The following is a 14,742-nucleotide window of genomic DNA, read 5'->3' on the forward strand; positions in this document are numbered from 1 at the left end:
AAGAAAGTTAGGCTTCCTTTTCTCTCCAAAAGGGATTAGAGTTCCCAGCAATGCTTGCGTTGGCCGGTATACATCACAAACAATGCACAATATTCTTGTGGGTTTTTTTCCCCTCAAGAAGCTGCTGACACACACAAGCATGTTCTCTGAATCCAGCGATATCTTCAGGCAGCTTGCCTTTGTGAAATTATCCATGGCAGGAATAATTACAGCAACCCATGTTCTGAGTCTAGAAAGAGAGAGAGAACCAACATGAAAGAAGCTCAACCAGTACTGGTGACACCCTTTGCCAAGTGTATAAATAGAGACCTGGGGGAGAGGAGTCCAGCAGTTTCACTTTATACCCAGCTGTAGCTTTTGCTTCTTCCTTGGAATTCCGCCATCGCTGCCACAATGAGCACTGGGACAAGGCATACAGTTGTCACAACTGCAAGGAGCAGCAGCGGAAGCAGCAATCTTGGTGGAGGAAGAATTGGGGTTTCCACAGCCTCCCCTGGACGGCACAGTTCCGCTGGGATCAGTGGTGGAAGAGCTGACTTTGCTGTCCGGAGCCACGTTGGGGCAGGTTCCACTTGTGCCCATGGAGCAGGAAGAAGCCAGTTTTCAAGCGGCAGCTGCAGTGGTGGATTTGGTGGTGGGGTGCATGTTGCGGGAAGCGGTGCGTTCGGTGCTGCCTCTGTTGGAAGTTCTGCTGCTAGGGGCAGTGTAGTAGGTGGTGGTCATGCAAACGTGGTTGGTGGTGCAGGTGTGGTGGGTGGCGTGATGGGGGGTGCCCATGCTGGTATGGTGGGCGGCCACTGCGGCATGGTGGGGGCTATACCTGCTGGCATGGTTGGTGGCATGGGCTCTGTGATGGGTGGTGGCCATGGGGGCATGATGGGCGCTCCTTGTGGATTTGCCGGAGGTGTGGTTGCTGGCCCCGGTATGGTTGCTGGCCCTACTGTCGTTGGTGGCATGGGTGGTGACCCAATGTCTTGTGGTGGCATGTTCACTACCCTTGATGGAAAGATGACCATGCAGAACCTCAATGACCGTCTGGCCAGTTACCTGGATAAGGTCCGATGCCTGGAGGAGGAAAATGCCATGTTTGAGACCCGGATTAGGGAATTTTATGCCAAGCAAGGACCCCTTTCTGAACCAAAGGACTACAGCCATTATCACCAACAAATTGAAGATATTAAGAACCAGGTAGGATATCAAACTCCAGGCCATGTTCGTAACTTTCACGGGGTCTTGTTCTTCTCTGTTGCAAAGAGACAACCTCGCTTAAACTCAGAGCAGCCTCATAGTGCAGGTGTCATAGAGGGATGGTGGCTCAGTGGTAGAGCATCTGCTTGGGAAGCAGAAGGTCCCAGGTTCAATCCCTGGCATCTCCAAAAAAGGGTCCAGGCAAATAGGTGTGAAAATCCACAGCTTGAGACCCTGGAGAGCCGCTGCCGGTCTGAGAAGACAATACTGACTTTGATGGACCAAGGATCTGATTCAGTATAAGGCAGCTTCATATGTTCAGCTTCATATGTTCATATGTCATATGGAAACTGCGTGAAGCCAACACATGGTCATTCCATACAAAAGAAAAAGTGTAAAAATCTCTCTGGTCTTAGTTATACAGACCATTCCTACAGTTGGAAATGCTGTTGCTCTGTGAATTTGAAATTTCATTTTTTATTAAGCTCTGTTTGGATAAAAATTTAAGTTTAGCTATTTTTTAAATGAAAAAGGTTCTCAATTAAAAATATAAATTGGGGACAAAAGTATTCTTTAAAACAACTATGGCCTTTGATTTTCAGAATTTAAGCCAATGCTAGATTTAGGGTGCAAGTCTTTCATAGGCTGCCCTCTTTTGTGCATTTTTCATTGCAGCTTTTATGTATCACACACCACCCCAAATTCTGAAACCAGAAAACAAACACTGTGCAACAGAAACACCTAGGCATGTGAGATGACTGTGCAGAGGTCGGCCATATTTGAAGGATTTATTTTTTTTTGCTTCATTTTTTTAAAAAAAGTTATTTCTGCAAAATTTAGATGGAAGGGTGCACATTAAAATGTTCTTGTCAAACCTGGGAGGAGAGCTGGGAACACTGACTACGATGGCAGTCCTAAGGGCACTTTCCTGGAGTAAGCTCTATGAAATAACATTACTTACTTCTAAGTAGACCTGTTTAAGATCGCTCCTGATATGTGTATAGAGACAGGGAAGGGGTTGGGAAGGGGGGCTTATTATTATACGTGTCAATACCTCCTTTCAAAAACTATATCAGGAATGTTATATTTATTTTTAGAATCACTTTTGGGTTTGCATTTGGTTTATGTTAAGTATAGGGTTGCCAAGTCCAATTCAAGAAATATCTGGGGACTTTGGGGGTGGAGCCAGGAGACATTAGGGGTGGAGCCAAGATCAAGGCTGTGACAAGCATGACTGAACTCCAAAGGGAGTTCTGGCCATCACATTTAAAGGGACGGCACACCTTTTCAATTCCTTCCTTCCATAGGATATAATGAAGGATAGGGGCACCTTCTTTTGGGGCTCACAGAATTGGACCCCCTGGTCCAATCTTTTTGAAACTTGGGGGGTATTTTGGGGGAGAGGAACTAGATGCTATACTGAAAATTTGGTGCATCTACCACAAAAAACAGCCCCCCCCCCAGAGTCCCAGATACTTGCAGATCAATTATCCATGATTTTCTATGGGAATAAATCTCCATAGGAAATAATAGAGTTCCCAGCAGACATTTCCCTCCCCTCCCCCCCGCTTTCTGAGGACCCAGAAGCGGGGGGAGGGTCTCCAAACCGGGGGATACCCTGCACCCACCTGGAGATTGGCAACCCTAGTTAAGTATCTCTATCTACTGCTTCTCTCTGCAATAGAAACTCAAAGCAGCTTACAAAATACAAAAATATAACATGAGTTTCAGTGAGAAAGGAAGTCTATACATAAATAAAAACCCTCACACACATTCAAATAACAAACAAAAGAAACCGAGTACTATACTTAGGGTTGCTAATCTGCAGGCCAGGGCTTTTTTTGTAGCAGGAACTCATTTGCATATTAGGCCACACATCTCTGATGTAGCCAATCCTCCAAGAGCTTACAGGGTTCTCAGTAACGGGCCTACTGTAAGCTCCAGGAGGACTGGCTACATCAGGGTGTGTGTGGCCTAATATGCAAAAGAGTTCCTGCTACAAAGAAAGCCCTGCTCCAAGCACCCTTGATCTCTAGGTGATAGAGATCAGCTTCCCTGGAGAAAATGGCAACCTTGGAAGGTGAACTCTATGGCATTCCATCCCATTGAAGCCCCTCCCCTCCCCAAATCCTGCCCTTCTCAGGCTCCACCTCCCCAAATCTCCAAGTATTTCCCAACTCAGAGATGGCAGCTCTAGCTATTCTCCATTAACCTGGGCTGAGCTCAGATCCACTGGCCTAGCTCTTTCAGGACTATGAGCGGGGGGCTAAGAGCCCGTGGAGCAAGAGCCTTTTGATTCTGGCCCTTTGGTTTGTGCCAATGGCATTGCGCCTACGCTCAATATTTGTAAGAACTTAGCAAGCAACAGAAGCTCAGCCTGGATCTCATTCAGCTGGCAAAAAATATTTCTAGCCTCCCTTCCCCTGCTTGAAGGGTTTAAATACCTGTAAACAAGGAAGGGACAGAAGCTCAGCTCAGATCTCATTGGGCAGCATTAATAATGCTGCTGCTAAGGATTTACGAGCGTTTCAACTGTTTCATACATGCTATCAGTTGATTTATGTTGTTGACTGTGCAACATTAGCACTGCAGTTACTAATTTTTTTTTTTTTTTGCCCGGAGCAAACCACATTATTGCTTTCTTTTTATGTATGAGCATTTGCTTTGGGCTTTGAAACTGGTTAAGACACTGCAGGGCAGAACCTGGAGCAGAAGGTGTTAAAAACAGGTTGTATTGATTCCCACAAGGAACTGTGGTGGCCTGTTGTCCTGAGGTTCAACGATGTCCAACGGTTATGATCCCTGTACCTTGACTATATGCTGGAATACGGTAGTTGATGTTATACCAGGGGTCCCCAACCCCCCGGGCCATGGACTGGTACCGGTCTATGGCCTGTTAGCAACTGGGCCGTGAGTTGTATAATTATTTCATTATATATTACAATGCAGCAGCAGCAATAATAATAATAATAATAATAATAATACATTGGATTTATATCCTGCCCTGCACTTTGAATAGGCTTCCCAATCCCCAAGTCCCAGCGGTGGATCCCCTGGTTTTACAGGCTTCCCCCCTCCCCCAGCCAGCTGGCCAGCGGGGGAAGCTCCACCTCCATAGCCACTATGCACCTCCAGGAATGATTCCCATAGGGAATGATGGGGAATTGATCCGTGGGTGTCAGGGGCTCTGGGGGGGCTTTTTTTTTGAGGTAGAGGTGCCAAATTTTCCATATAGCATCTAGTGCCTCTCCCCAAAATAACTCCCAAGTTTCAAAAGGATTGGACCAGGGGGTCCAATTCTATGAGCCCCAAAAGAAGGTGCCCCTATCCTTCATTATTTTCTATGGAAGGAAGGCATTCTAAAAGGTGTGCTGTCCCTTTAAATGTGATGGCCAGAACTCCCTTGGAGTTCAATTATGCTTGTCACAGCCTTGCTCCTGGCTCCGCCCCCAATGTCTCCTGGCTCCACCCCAATGTCTCCTGGCTCCACCCCAAAGTCTCCTGGCTCCACCCCCAAAGTCCCCAGATATTTCTTGAATTGGACTTGGCAACCCTAACTTTGAATCTCAGAGTGGCTCACCATCTCCTTTATCTTCCTCCCCCACAACAGACGCCCTGTGAGGTGGGTGGGGCTGAGAGAGCTCTCCCCAGAAGCTACCCTTTCAAGGACAACTCTGCCAGAGCTATGGCTGACCGAGGCCATTCCAGCAAATGGAGGAGTGGGGCGTCAAACCCAGTTCTCCCAGATAAGAGGCCCTACACTTAACTACCACACCAAAATAAAGTGCATGATTGTATCGTTCCAAAACCATACCCCACCCCCCCGCCCCGCCAGATCCATAGAAAAATTGTCTTCCACAAAACCGGCCCCTGGTGCCAAAGAGCTTGGGGACTGCTGTGTTATACAAACAGCTGATGTTATACTAACAGTTACCTGGAAAATGTTAACCTCAGACCTTTGCATGAAGTAGGGAAACTGAGTAGGACTTTAACTGGTATCTCCTAACTTTGTATCTCCCCAGCTCATTTGCACAAGTGTGGAAAACAACAAACTCCTTCTGTGCATTGATAACAGCAAGCTGACTGCTGATGACTTCCGAACCAAGTGAGTATTTCCCCAGAAAGCAAGGGGTAGTACAGAGAAAAGGGACCCTCTTGTCTGAAGCACTTGCTCGGTGGTCTGTACATGATTGAAGGTGGCTACTGCAGAAGATGTATGGAGACTTTGGTTCTTTCAAGCTTCAGCAAGTGGGAGGTGCCTTGTACTGAAAATAATATATGGGGATCTGGAGCAGATGGGCAGCTATGTTATTAAGTGCAGGGGAGGGGAGGGCCTGCCAATGTTCCCTCTAAGCTGTGGAGTCGAGCAAAAATTCTACTTTGAGAACTACTGGCATTAAAGTTGTGAGCAGCTGCATTACAGTTTGCTCTGGGGCCATCCTTCCTGAGCTAAGACAAAAATGTGTGAGCTGGAGCCTAAAAAATTGTGAGCTAGCTCACACTAACTCAGCTTAGAGGGAACACTGGTGCCTGCATATGGCAGGATGTTACAGCAGTCAGGTTTGCCAAGAGCCACCATAGGCCAGCCCCTGGGCAAAGATTCCATCCACTTCCCCCCATACGACCCTGATCCAAACCAAATAACGTAACAAAACAAATCACTTTGCTTGAAATTACGCTAGTAAAAGAATTGACCTGTCTGTCCATTTGTGGTTGTTAGCTTTATACTCATTAGAGCATAAAGCTAGGAGACTTATTGAGGGTAATATTCCTTTTACCCCAGAGTCAATCCTTCTGAACTACTGGCCAAATTTAAAACTTTCTTCAGTAAAGAAGGAGTTGGCAGCTTTATTACTCATGGCGGCCAAGCTTTTGATAGCGCAACATTGGAAGAGTGATGTGTCTCCCAATAAACAACAATGGATGTCCAAAGTATGGGAAATAGCAGCATTAGATAAACTAGCTATACAGATAAGGGTGAATGATTTACCACGGAAAGACAACAATTTTATTGAAAAATGGTTCCCGTTTTTAAATTATATTAGCTTGGATGATGAATTTGAAAAATGCATTCCAAAAAAATACATAACCTTCTCATACTACTAAATTTCTTCTTAATTTGGAAAAAAAGATATGATACATTGTGAAATAATATACTTGAAACATGGATGGTAAATGCTTAGATATGTATTAATAGAAGACTGTAAGAGTACTCTTTATGTTATTTTAGTATTTATCTGTGTTATTGTTTATTATGTTTAATGTCTATGAATATTTTGTTTAGAAAAATTAATAAAAATTTAAGTGTGAAAAAAAAAATAAAGCTAGGAGACTCAAAACTGGCCACTGGCTTAAAGATGATTGCGGGAGCTCCAGGGCCCACACTGAAAGACATGGGACTATCCTGGCCCAGGTGAGACATCCCCACCGTGCTATTTGCAGTGGAAGCGAAAGGTCTCCATTTGCGGCAGGGATAACTCATCAGAAAATAACGCCACGCATTTGAAAACTGGCCACCAACCTCAGAATGATTATGGGAGTTGTCCGTCAACAATGAAGGGAGTTAGAACACCCCGAAGCAGGTCATTCACGAGAGGCACCATGTAATAAGACTTCCCTGCGCCCATTCAGAAGTGCATTAAAAGGAAGAGGGGGAGGAGATTGTGTGGCATTGTGCGCAGTATAGTTAGCCAGAAGTTCTAACTCTTACGGTATTGTGCACCACCAGGTGGCAAGCGACACTTGTTTTCAAGGCAGGAGACATTTCAGGGGTGGTTTGCCATTGCCTGTCTCTGCATCACACCCCTGGCATTCCTTGGAGGTTGCAAGGCTGACCTTGCTTAGCTTTAGGGTTGCCAAGTCCAATTCAAGAAATATCTGGGGATTTTGGGGGTGGAGCCAGGAGACATCAGGGGTGGAGCCAAGATCAAGGCTGTGACAAGCATCATTGAACGCCAAAGGGCGTTCTAGCCCTCACATTTAAAGGGACGGCACACCTTTTCAATGCCTTCCTTCCATAGGAAATCATGAAGGATAGGGGCATCTTCTTTTGGGGCTCATAGAATTGGACCCCCTACTCCAATCTTTTTGAAACTTGGCAGGTATTTTGGGGAGAGGCACTAGATGCTGTACTGAAAATTTGGTGCCTCTACCTCAAAAAACAGTCCCCCCAGAGCCCCAGATACCCACAGATCAATTCACTATTATTTTCTATGGGAATAAATCTCCATAAGGAATAATAGAGTTCCCAGCAGACATTTCCCTCCCCTCCCCCCGCTTTCTGACGACCCTGAAGCGGAGGGAGGGCCTCCAAACCGGGGGATCCCCTGCCCCCACCTGGGGATTGGCAACCCTACTTAGCTTCAAAGAATTGATGAGATCAGGCTAGCCTGGGGATTAAAATGAAAATAGCTGGAAAGGCATTTGTCTGGATGCATCATGGCTCTGGCTTCAGGGGCCCACCAGCTGACTTGGACTCTCCAAGTTTTGTCCCAGTCCCCCTCTCTCAGCGGCCCTGACAATGGTCTGACGTGGTGGTTGACAAAGGAGCCATTTTGTTCTTTATCTCTTTTATATTTTCCTCAGTGTCTAACCACAAAGGGCATTTCCCCCACAGTATGGGAATGCTGGTCTAAAAAGCCCACGAACGCCTGAAATACTGGCTGGGTGCAACAGCAGCCTTCTTTGGAGGAAAGATCTAGGTTGGAACCTGTCAATGGGCTCTTACACTATGTTTCTTGTGGCTTAGGTTTGAAACAGAATGTTGCCTCCGTCAGAACGTGGAGGCTGATATTAATGGTTTACATCAAATCCTGGATCAACTGACAGCCTGCAGATCTGACCTGGAGATACAGTGTGAGAACCTGCAGGATGAACTGTGTAGTCTGAAGAAGAACCATGAGGAGGTGAGAGACATTGTCTTCTCAGTTTATGAGGTCTAACTGGAACACATAACATAACATTTTCCTGATTCCAGGGGCTTAAGGCAGGGGTATCAAACTCATTTGTTATGAGGGCCAGATGTGATATAAATGAGGCCTTGTTGGGCCAGGCCATGTGTGTCATAAAATGTAATGCCAGGTAGCAGAAACATAACCTTTATAAAGGACACAAACACAATTAAAGATATTTTTAAAACTCGAAATAAAACATGCTGAAAAGATTAGCACTCTTACAATATTTTGTTTATTTAACACTCTCTGATAACTGACACCTCTTGCTCTGAATTATTGCATCAAAATCTGGAGACAATGTCTGTGCTGTAGCAGCCTTGAGTATGATGCTCAGGTGTTGTTCAGGTGCGTGTCTGTAAGTTGCAAAGCTACTTTTGATTTATTTTCATTACAGAAATCTCATGGTGAGTGCCTTGAGCCTAAGGCCCAAGGGGAAACATGAAATGGCCGGGCATTGCAAGCTTTTTTACATAAGTTGCTTAATGTGCTGGTGAGCCAATGAAGAAAATAGAGGGTTTGCTCTGTAGCTCCTATACGATTGAACAAGCCTGGTAATGCAAGCTGTGATGCAGAAGGAAGTAAAAGAGAGAGAAGGAAGCAGATGACAATGAGTTGTTCATAGGACTGATGGGAGCCCTTTGGGGGCCTGATCTGGCCCTCGGGCTTCATGTTTGACACCCCTGGCTTAAAGTTTTAGAATGATATTTTCTAATGTTGGACTATGTTCTTCATGTTAGAATCTATTGATATGCTGACATTATTGTACTGACAGTTCTATCCAAGGCTTTTTTTGAAGCAGGAACTCCTTTGCATATTAGGCCACATGCCCCTGATGTAGCCAATCCTCCAAGAGCATACAGGGCTCTTCTTACAGGGCTTACTGTAAGCTCCAGGAGGATTGGCTACATCAGGGGTGTGTGGTCTAATATGCAAAGGAGTTTCTGCTACAAAAAGAGCCCTGGGTTAGAGGCTTAAGTAGGTCATCAACCTCCACGTGGGGTCTGGAGATCTCTCATTTTTATAACTGATCTCCAAGCAACAAAGATCAGATCCCCTGGAGAAAATGATTGCTTTGGAGAGTGGACTCCATGGCATTGTACCCTGCTGAGGTCCCTTCCCCCTCTAACCCACCCTCCACAGACTCCACCCCTCAAATCTCCAGATGTTTCACCACTAGGCTTGTCAATCCCCAGGTCCCAGCGAGGTTCTCCCGCTGTCCCAGGCTGCTTCCGTCTCCCAGTCACCTGGCCAGCAGGGGGAAGCCCTGCCCCACACCCCCCATGTGCCTTTCCACCTCCGGAGGCTTCAGACTACCCTTGGAAAGGCTTCCTCTTGGGATGGTTGCTCTGTGTTACTTTGAAGAAGTTGGAAGTTCAGCAATTTGTGAGTGGAGATGCCAATCCCTCACTTCAGAGACCTCAGAAACAGGGTGGGGGGAGGGAAATGTCTGATGCGCACTTCATTATTCCCTATGGAGATCGATTCTCATAGGGTATAATGGGGAATTGATCTGGGGCTCTGGAGGGTCTGTGTTTTGAGATAGAGGCACCAAATTTTCAGCATAGCATCTGCTGACTCTCCTTAAAATGCTCTCCATGTTTCAAAATGATTGGACCAGGGGGTCCAATTCTATCAGCCCCGAAAGTAGGTGCCCCTATCCTTCATTATTTCTAATGTAGGGAAGGCATTTAAAAGGTGTGCGGTTCCTTTAAATGTGATGGCCTGAACTCCCTTTGGAGTTCAATTGTGCTTGTCACAACTTTGCTTATGGCTCCCCCCCCAAAGTCTCCTGGCTCCACCCCCAAAGTCTCCTGGCTTCAACCCCAAAGTCTCCAGATATTTCTTGAATTGGACTTGGCAACCCTATTCCCTACCCAGAGTTGGCATTACAGCAGCCTCAAAAAAGCTTTACCAGTTCAAAAAAAAAAGGGGGGGGGGGAGTCTGCAGCTCATTAAAGCTTTAAGCCATTATATGTTCATTTGTCCTTAAGGTACCATAAGATTCTTTCATGATTTTTAATTATAAATACTTATTTTTAATTATAGTTCCACTACTGCTGCACTATATACTTTTAAAATTTTTACAAACATGAGTTGACTGGCTGTATAGTATTGGCAGCTCAGACTGTCTGCTCCCCCACCATAAGATCAGATTCAGCTGAACTTTGTTAGGAGGAACTTGGTTAAGATGAGAAAAGGGTCTTCTTGCATAGCATCAATAGTGAAGAAGATATTGAAGAAGATATTGGATTTATATCCCGCCCTCCACTCCGAAGAGTCTCAGAGCGGCTCACAATCTCCTTTACCTTCTTCCCCCACAACAGACACCCTGTGAGGTGGGTGGGGCTGGAGAGGGCTCTCACAGCAGCTGCCCTTTCAAGGACAACCTCTGCCAGAGCTATGGCTGACCCAAGGCCATTCCAGCAGGTGCAAGTGGAGGAGTGGGGAATCAAACCCCGGTTCTCCCAGATAAGAGAGCTATGCCTGATCCAAGGCCATTCCAGCAGGTGCAAGTAGAGGAGTGGGGAATCAAACCCGGTTCTCCCAGATAAGAGAGCTCTGGCTGACCCAAGGCCATTGCAGCAGCTGCAAGTGGAGGAGTGGGGAATCAAACCCGGTTCTCCCAGATAAGAGAGCTATGGCTGACCCAAGGCCATTCCAGCAGCTGCAAGTGGAGGAGTGGGGAATCAAACCCAGTTCTCCCAGATAAGAGAGCTCTGGCTGACCCAAGGCCATTCCAGCAGCTGCAAGTGGAGGAGTGGGGAATCAAACCCGGTTCTCCCAGAAAAGAGAGCTCTGGCTGACCCAAGGCCATTCCGGCAGGTGCAAGTGGAGGAGTGGGGAATCAAACCCAGTTCTCCCAGATAAGAGTCCGCACCCTTAACCACTACACCAAACTGGCTCTCACTTGGTGAAGAATGCAAGGGGTGGAGGAGACGTCACCATGGGGGTGGCTATTTTAACTGGCTTATGATCTTCTTGCAGGAAGTAACCTGTCTGAAGAGTCAGTCGACTGGTGATGTTAATGTGGAAGTCAATGCCTGCCCCGGTCCAGATCTGAGGAAGGTACTGGAAGAGATGAGGTGCAAGTACGAATCAATGATTGAATGCAACCGTAAAGAAGTTGAAGCCTGGTATGGATCCAAGGTAAGCCTACCTCATTTCAAATTCATAACATGGGGACATGCTGCACTGGAGACAGTAATGGAGGCAACTACAATACTGGGCTAGGCCAGCAGCTTGTTGCTGGGAGGAGAGAAGGAGCTGTTCAGCAGGAGAGTCATCTGCTTTGCATGCAAAAGGTCCCAACTTCAAATCCCCGGCATATACAGTCAGAGAATTAGATAATAGACCTGTATTGGGGGAAGGTATTTATGAGTTTCTTGCATTGAGCAGCAGGGTTAGGGGAGGGACGGTGGCTCAGTGGCAGAGCATCTGCTTGGGAAGCAGAAGGTCCCAGGTTCAATCCCCGGCATCTCCAAAAAAGGGTCCAAGCAAATAGGTGTGAAAAACCTCAGCTTGAGACCCTGAAGAGCCGCTGCCAGTCTGAGAAGACAATACTGACGTTGATGGACCAGGGGTCTGATTCAGTATAAGGCAGCTTCATATGTTCATATGTTCATGACCCTGGAGGTCCCTTCCAATTCTATGATTCTATTATTTGAAACCCTGGAGGGCTGCTATCAGACAAAGTAGACAGTACTGGACCTGGTAGGTTCTAGTTCAGTAGAAGCAACTCCATGTGTTCATTAGTTTGTTAAAGAGGCCTTGGTTCATTGGTACAGCATCTGCTTTTCATGAAGAATGTTCCAAGCATCTCCCCAGCATCTCCAGTTCATTAGGATCAGGCAACAGGTGATATGAAAAAAAATCTCCACTTGAGATCCTGGAGAACTGTTGCCAGATAGAGTGACAGAGTAGATAGTACTGGACTTAATAGACCAGGATTCTGAGACTCAGTATAAGGCAACTTCATGTGTTTGTGAGAGGTGTAATAGACATTTGTGTATTGCAACTCTGCTTATTACAGATTGAGGAGGTGAACCGTGATGTCTGCACCAGCAGTCAGGAGATTGAAGAGAGCAACAACAAGGTCACCGAACTGAGACGCCAACTGCAAGCCCTGGAGATTGACTATGAGGCCCAATGCAGCCTGGTAAGAGAGATCACAAAAGATTTCTGCCACATAGGAGGCAGGAATTGATTGGGGAAGTGACAAATAATAGCAGGATGGGACAGGACCCATGAATAGACATATACCCCATTTCCCGTGCAGAAATAATCATACAGCATCTCTGCTCCAAATTTTTGATGGGAGTTACCTATGAGTAGAAGGTGCTCATGTCATGTCATTGGGTATTCCCAATGCTAGCCTTCAAACCACTGGAGAATATCTACAAAAGTTGCCTCCAGACACAAAACCAAGACCGTTTAAGAGACCAATGTGCATTCTGGATCCTTGATATTCTCTTCAGCAGTTGGGAAACCTTGGGAGTAAAATTCACCAGAGGCGAAATGAGGATCAAGGGTTCCAGGAGGGATTGGCTTCTTTTAGATGGTCTGGCTAGGCTTGGAATGGTGAAGAATTCTTAAAGAAAGGGTTTGAATCAGTATTTTTGCATCAGTGTAAAGCAGATTGCTCTCTTATTCCTTTGGGGAGACTAAGTTCCCTTTCAGCCAACTTTTCTGCTGTATGTAGGTTAAGTTAATGTAATAGTGATGTCACTGAGGCACCCACTTAATTGTAATAGCATCAGAACAGCCCAAAATACAGCTCAGCTTAATGGGTTGGAAGACTTTTCTCTCGAGGTGGGTTCTCACATTCATAAGCAGTAGCTGGAGGTAGCAGTTTGTGTAGGTAAACGAGCTACCAAGTCAAACACCATGCTTGTCAATGGGATTCATTCACATGCTATCCGACATCCATTATATGCTACCAATGGAGACTCAAGTGGGGAGGTGGCCCCTGTGAGAGAGGGCAGATGCTAGCATGAAGTAATGGGCCCACTGGTTCTTTCCCTAGTGGCCTTAATGGCCAGTCTCCATTTACCCTGTTCCTCTTCTTCCCTCCTGGCCTTGTGAACCACCTTTGAGACAGCACAACCTGCTTTGGGAGCCTGACCTACAGTTCGAAAACAGATGGAGTAGAGCTTTCTTTCTGGTGTCCTCTCCAGGATCCTTTTGCCTGTTTCCACAGTCTTAGCATCCCAAGTGGACAATTACTGCTCTAACACAAAAAACCATGTTCTACTTGACTTTGCAGAGGGATACCATGGAAGCCTCGCTGGGTGAAACGGAGCATCGCTACAATAGCCACCTGGCTGAGCTTCAGGAACGCATCTCCGTCCTGGAGCAGCAGCTTGCAGAGCTCAGGGCTGAAATGGAGTGCCAGAACCAGGAATACACGGAGCTCCTTGACGTCAAAAGCCGGCTGGAGCAGGAGATTGCCACCTATCGCTGCCTGTTGGAAGGCGGGCAGCACGACATTGTGTAGGTAGCATGCAGCGCCAGTGGGACTTCAAGAAACCAAAGAACATACGTTAAGTAGAACAAGGGTCCCCAACCTTTTTGGGGCTGCCACCAAAAAGGCACTCTCTTATGTACGTACTAGATAAGTTTGTTAACTGGAGGTACAGTCAGGCAAGACTGTCCTTCCCAGGCAAGAATACATGGGAAAAGACAGTCCTTCAGATAACCTGGTCCCAAGCCATGTCAGCTTTAAAGCACAGAACCAACACCTTGAACTGAACTTGGGAGTGGATCAGTAGCCAGTGTAATTGCTGTAGTATTGTGGTCATATGCTACTAGTAGCTGGCCCCAACCAGCAGTCTAGCCATGGCATTCTGCACTAGCTGTAGCTACCAAACACTCTTCAAGGGTAGCCCCAGGTAGACGGCATTGCAGTAATGCAGTCTAGATGTCACTAAAGCATGGAACACTGTGGCTACATTTGACTGATCCAGGAATGGGCACAGTTGATGCGCCAGCCAAAGCTGGACAAACAGCAGCCACCTGGTTGTCTAAGGTGACCGATGTGTCAAGCAGCATTCCCAAGCTATGAACTTGGCTTTTCAAGGGGATTGCAACTTCACTGATCAGAATTCTCCCTTCTTCTTACAGAGGAGGCGGAGGTGGAGCAGGAACTACTAGAGCCAGCACTGGGTCGAGCGGAAGATCTGGAGAAGTTCGGACATCTCACACTTATGTGACACATTCTGCCGGGAATTCATACCATTCACACCACTAGGCCTCAAGAAGGGAATGCAAGAGGTGAGGATTGCCTTTTCTTCTAACCCATGATTCCACACTTTGAGAAAAGAGGTGAAAACCTGTGGGACTTTATTACTGTGACACATGCATAAGCAAGGGGGATGGTAAAAGGGTAAGATGCAGAGTTCGACTCTGAAGTGAAATCCCAAGAGGCTCAAGTGAACAGATAAAAAGAAGTCCTTCTTCACTCAAAGAGTCATGTGGAATTCACTGCTGTGGGAAGTGGTAGTGGCTACAAGCATAGACAGTTTCAAGAGGGGATTGGATAAACATATGGAGCAGAGGTCCATCAGTGGCTGTTAGACACAAAGTATAGATGGAACAGTCTGTC

The 14,742-nt window shown here is 46.4% G+C and overlaps 1 protein-coding gene across 1 annotated transcript; it reads left to right on the forward strand.

Moving 5' to 3' along the window:
• Nucleotides 1-232: 232 nt before the first annotated feature.
• LOC132584272 (keratin, type I cytoskeletal 19-like) lies at nucleotides 233-14,402 on the forward strand. The gene is made up of 7 exons (XM_060256121.1): nucleotides 233-1,188; nucleotides 5,211-5,293; nucleotides 7,937-8,093; nucleotides 11,127-11,288; nucleotides 12,172-12,297; nucleotides 13,405-13,631; nucleotides 14,262-14,402. Exons 1-7 carry the CDS (start codon nucleotides 394-396, stop codon nucleotides 14,386-14,388), a joined length of 1,677 nt encoding a protein of 558 aa, XP_060112104.1. The 5' UTR covers nucleotides 233-393; the 3' UTR covers nucleotides 14,389-14,402.
• Nucleotides 14,403-14,742: the final 340 nt, after the last annotated feature.

The sequence above is a fragment of the Heteronotia binoei genome, chromosome 15 (genome assembly GCF_032191835.1).
Source record: "Heteronotia binoei isolate CCM8104 ecotype False Entrance Well chromosome 15, APGP_CSIRO_Hbin_v1, whole genome shotgun sequence".
In the NCBI taxonomy this organism is placed as follows: domain Eukaryota; kingdom Metazoa; phylum Chordata; class Lepidosauria; order Squamata; family Gekkonidae; genus Heteronotia; species Heteronotia binoei.

Bases quoted from the DNA above. Each gene is read 5' to 3' on its own strand.
- LOC132584272 (XM_060256121.1), top strand. From the start codon at position 394: ATGAGCACTGGGACAAGGCATACAGTTGTCACAACTGCAAGGAGCAGC. The intron at 11,289-12,171 runs GTAAGCCTACCT...TGCTTATTACAG, and splicing joins AAGCCTGGTATGGATCCAAG to ATTGAGGAGGTGAACCGTGA. The intron at 13,632-14,261 runs GTAGGTAGCATG...TTCTTCTTACAG, and splicing joins GGCGGGCAGCACGACATTGT to AGGAGGCGGAGGTGGAGCAG.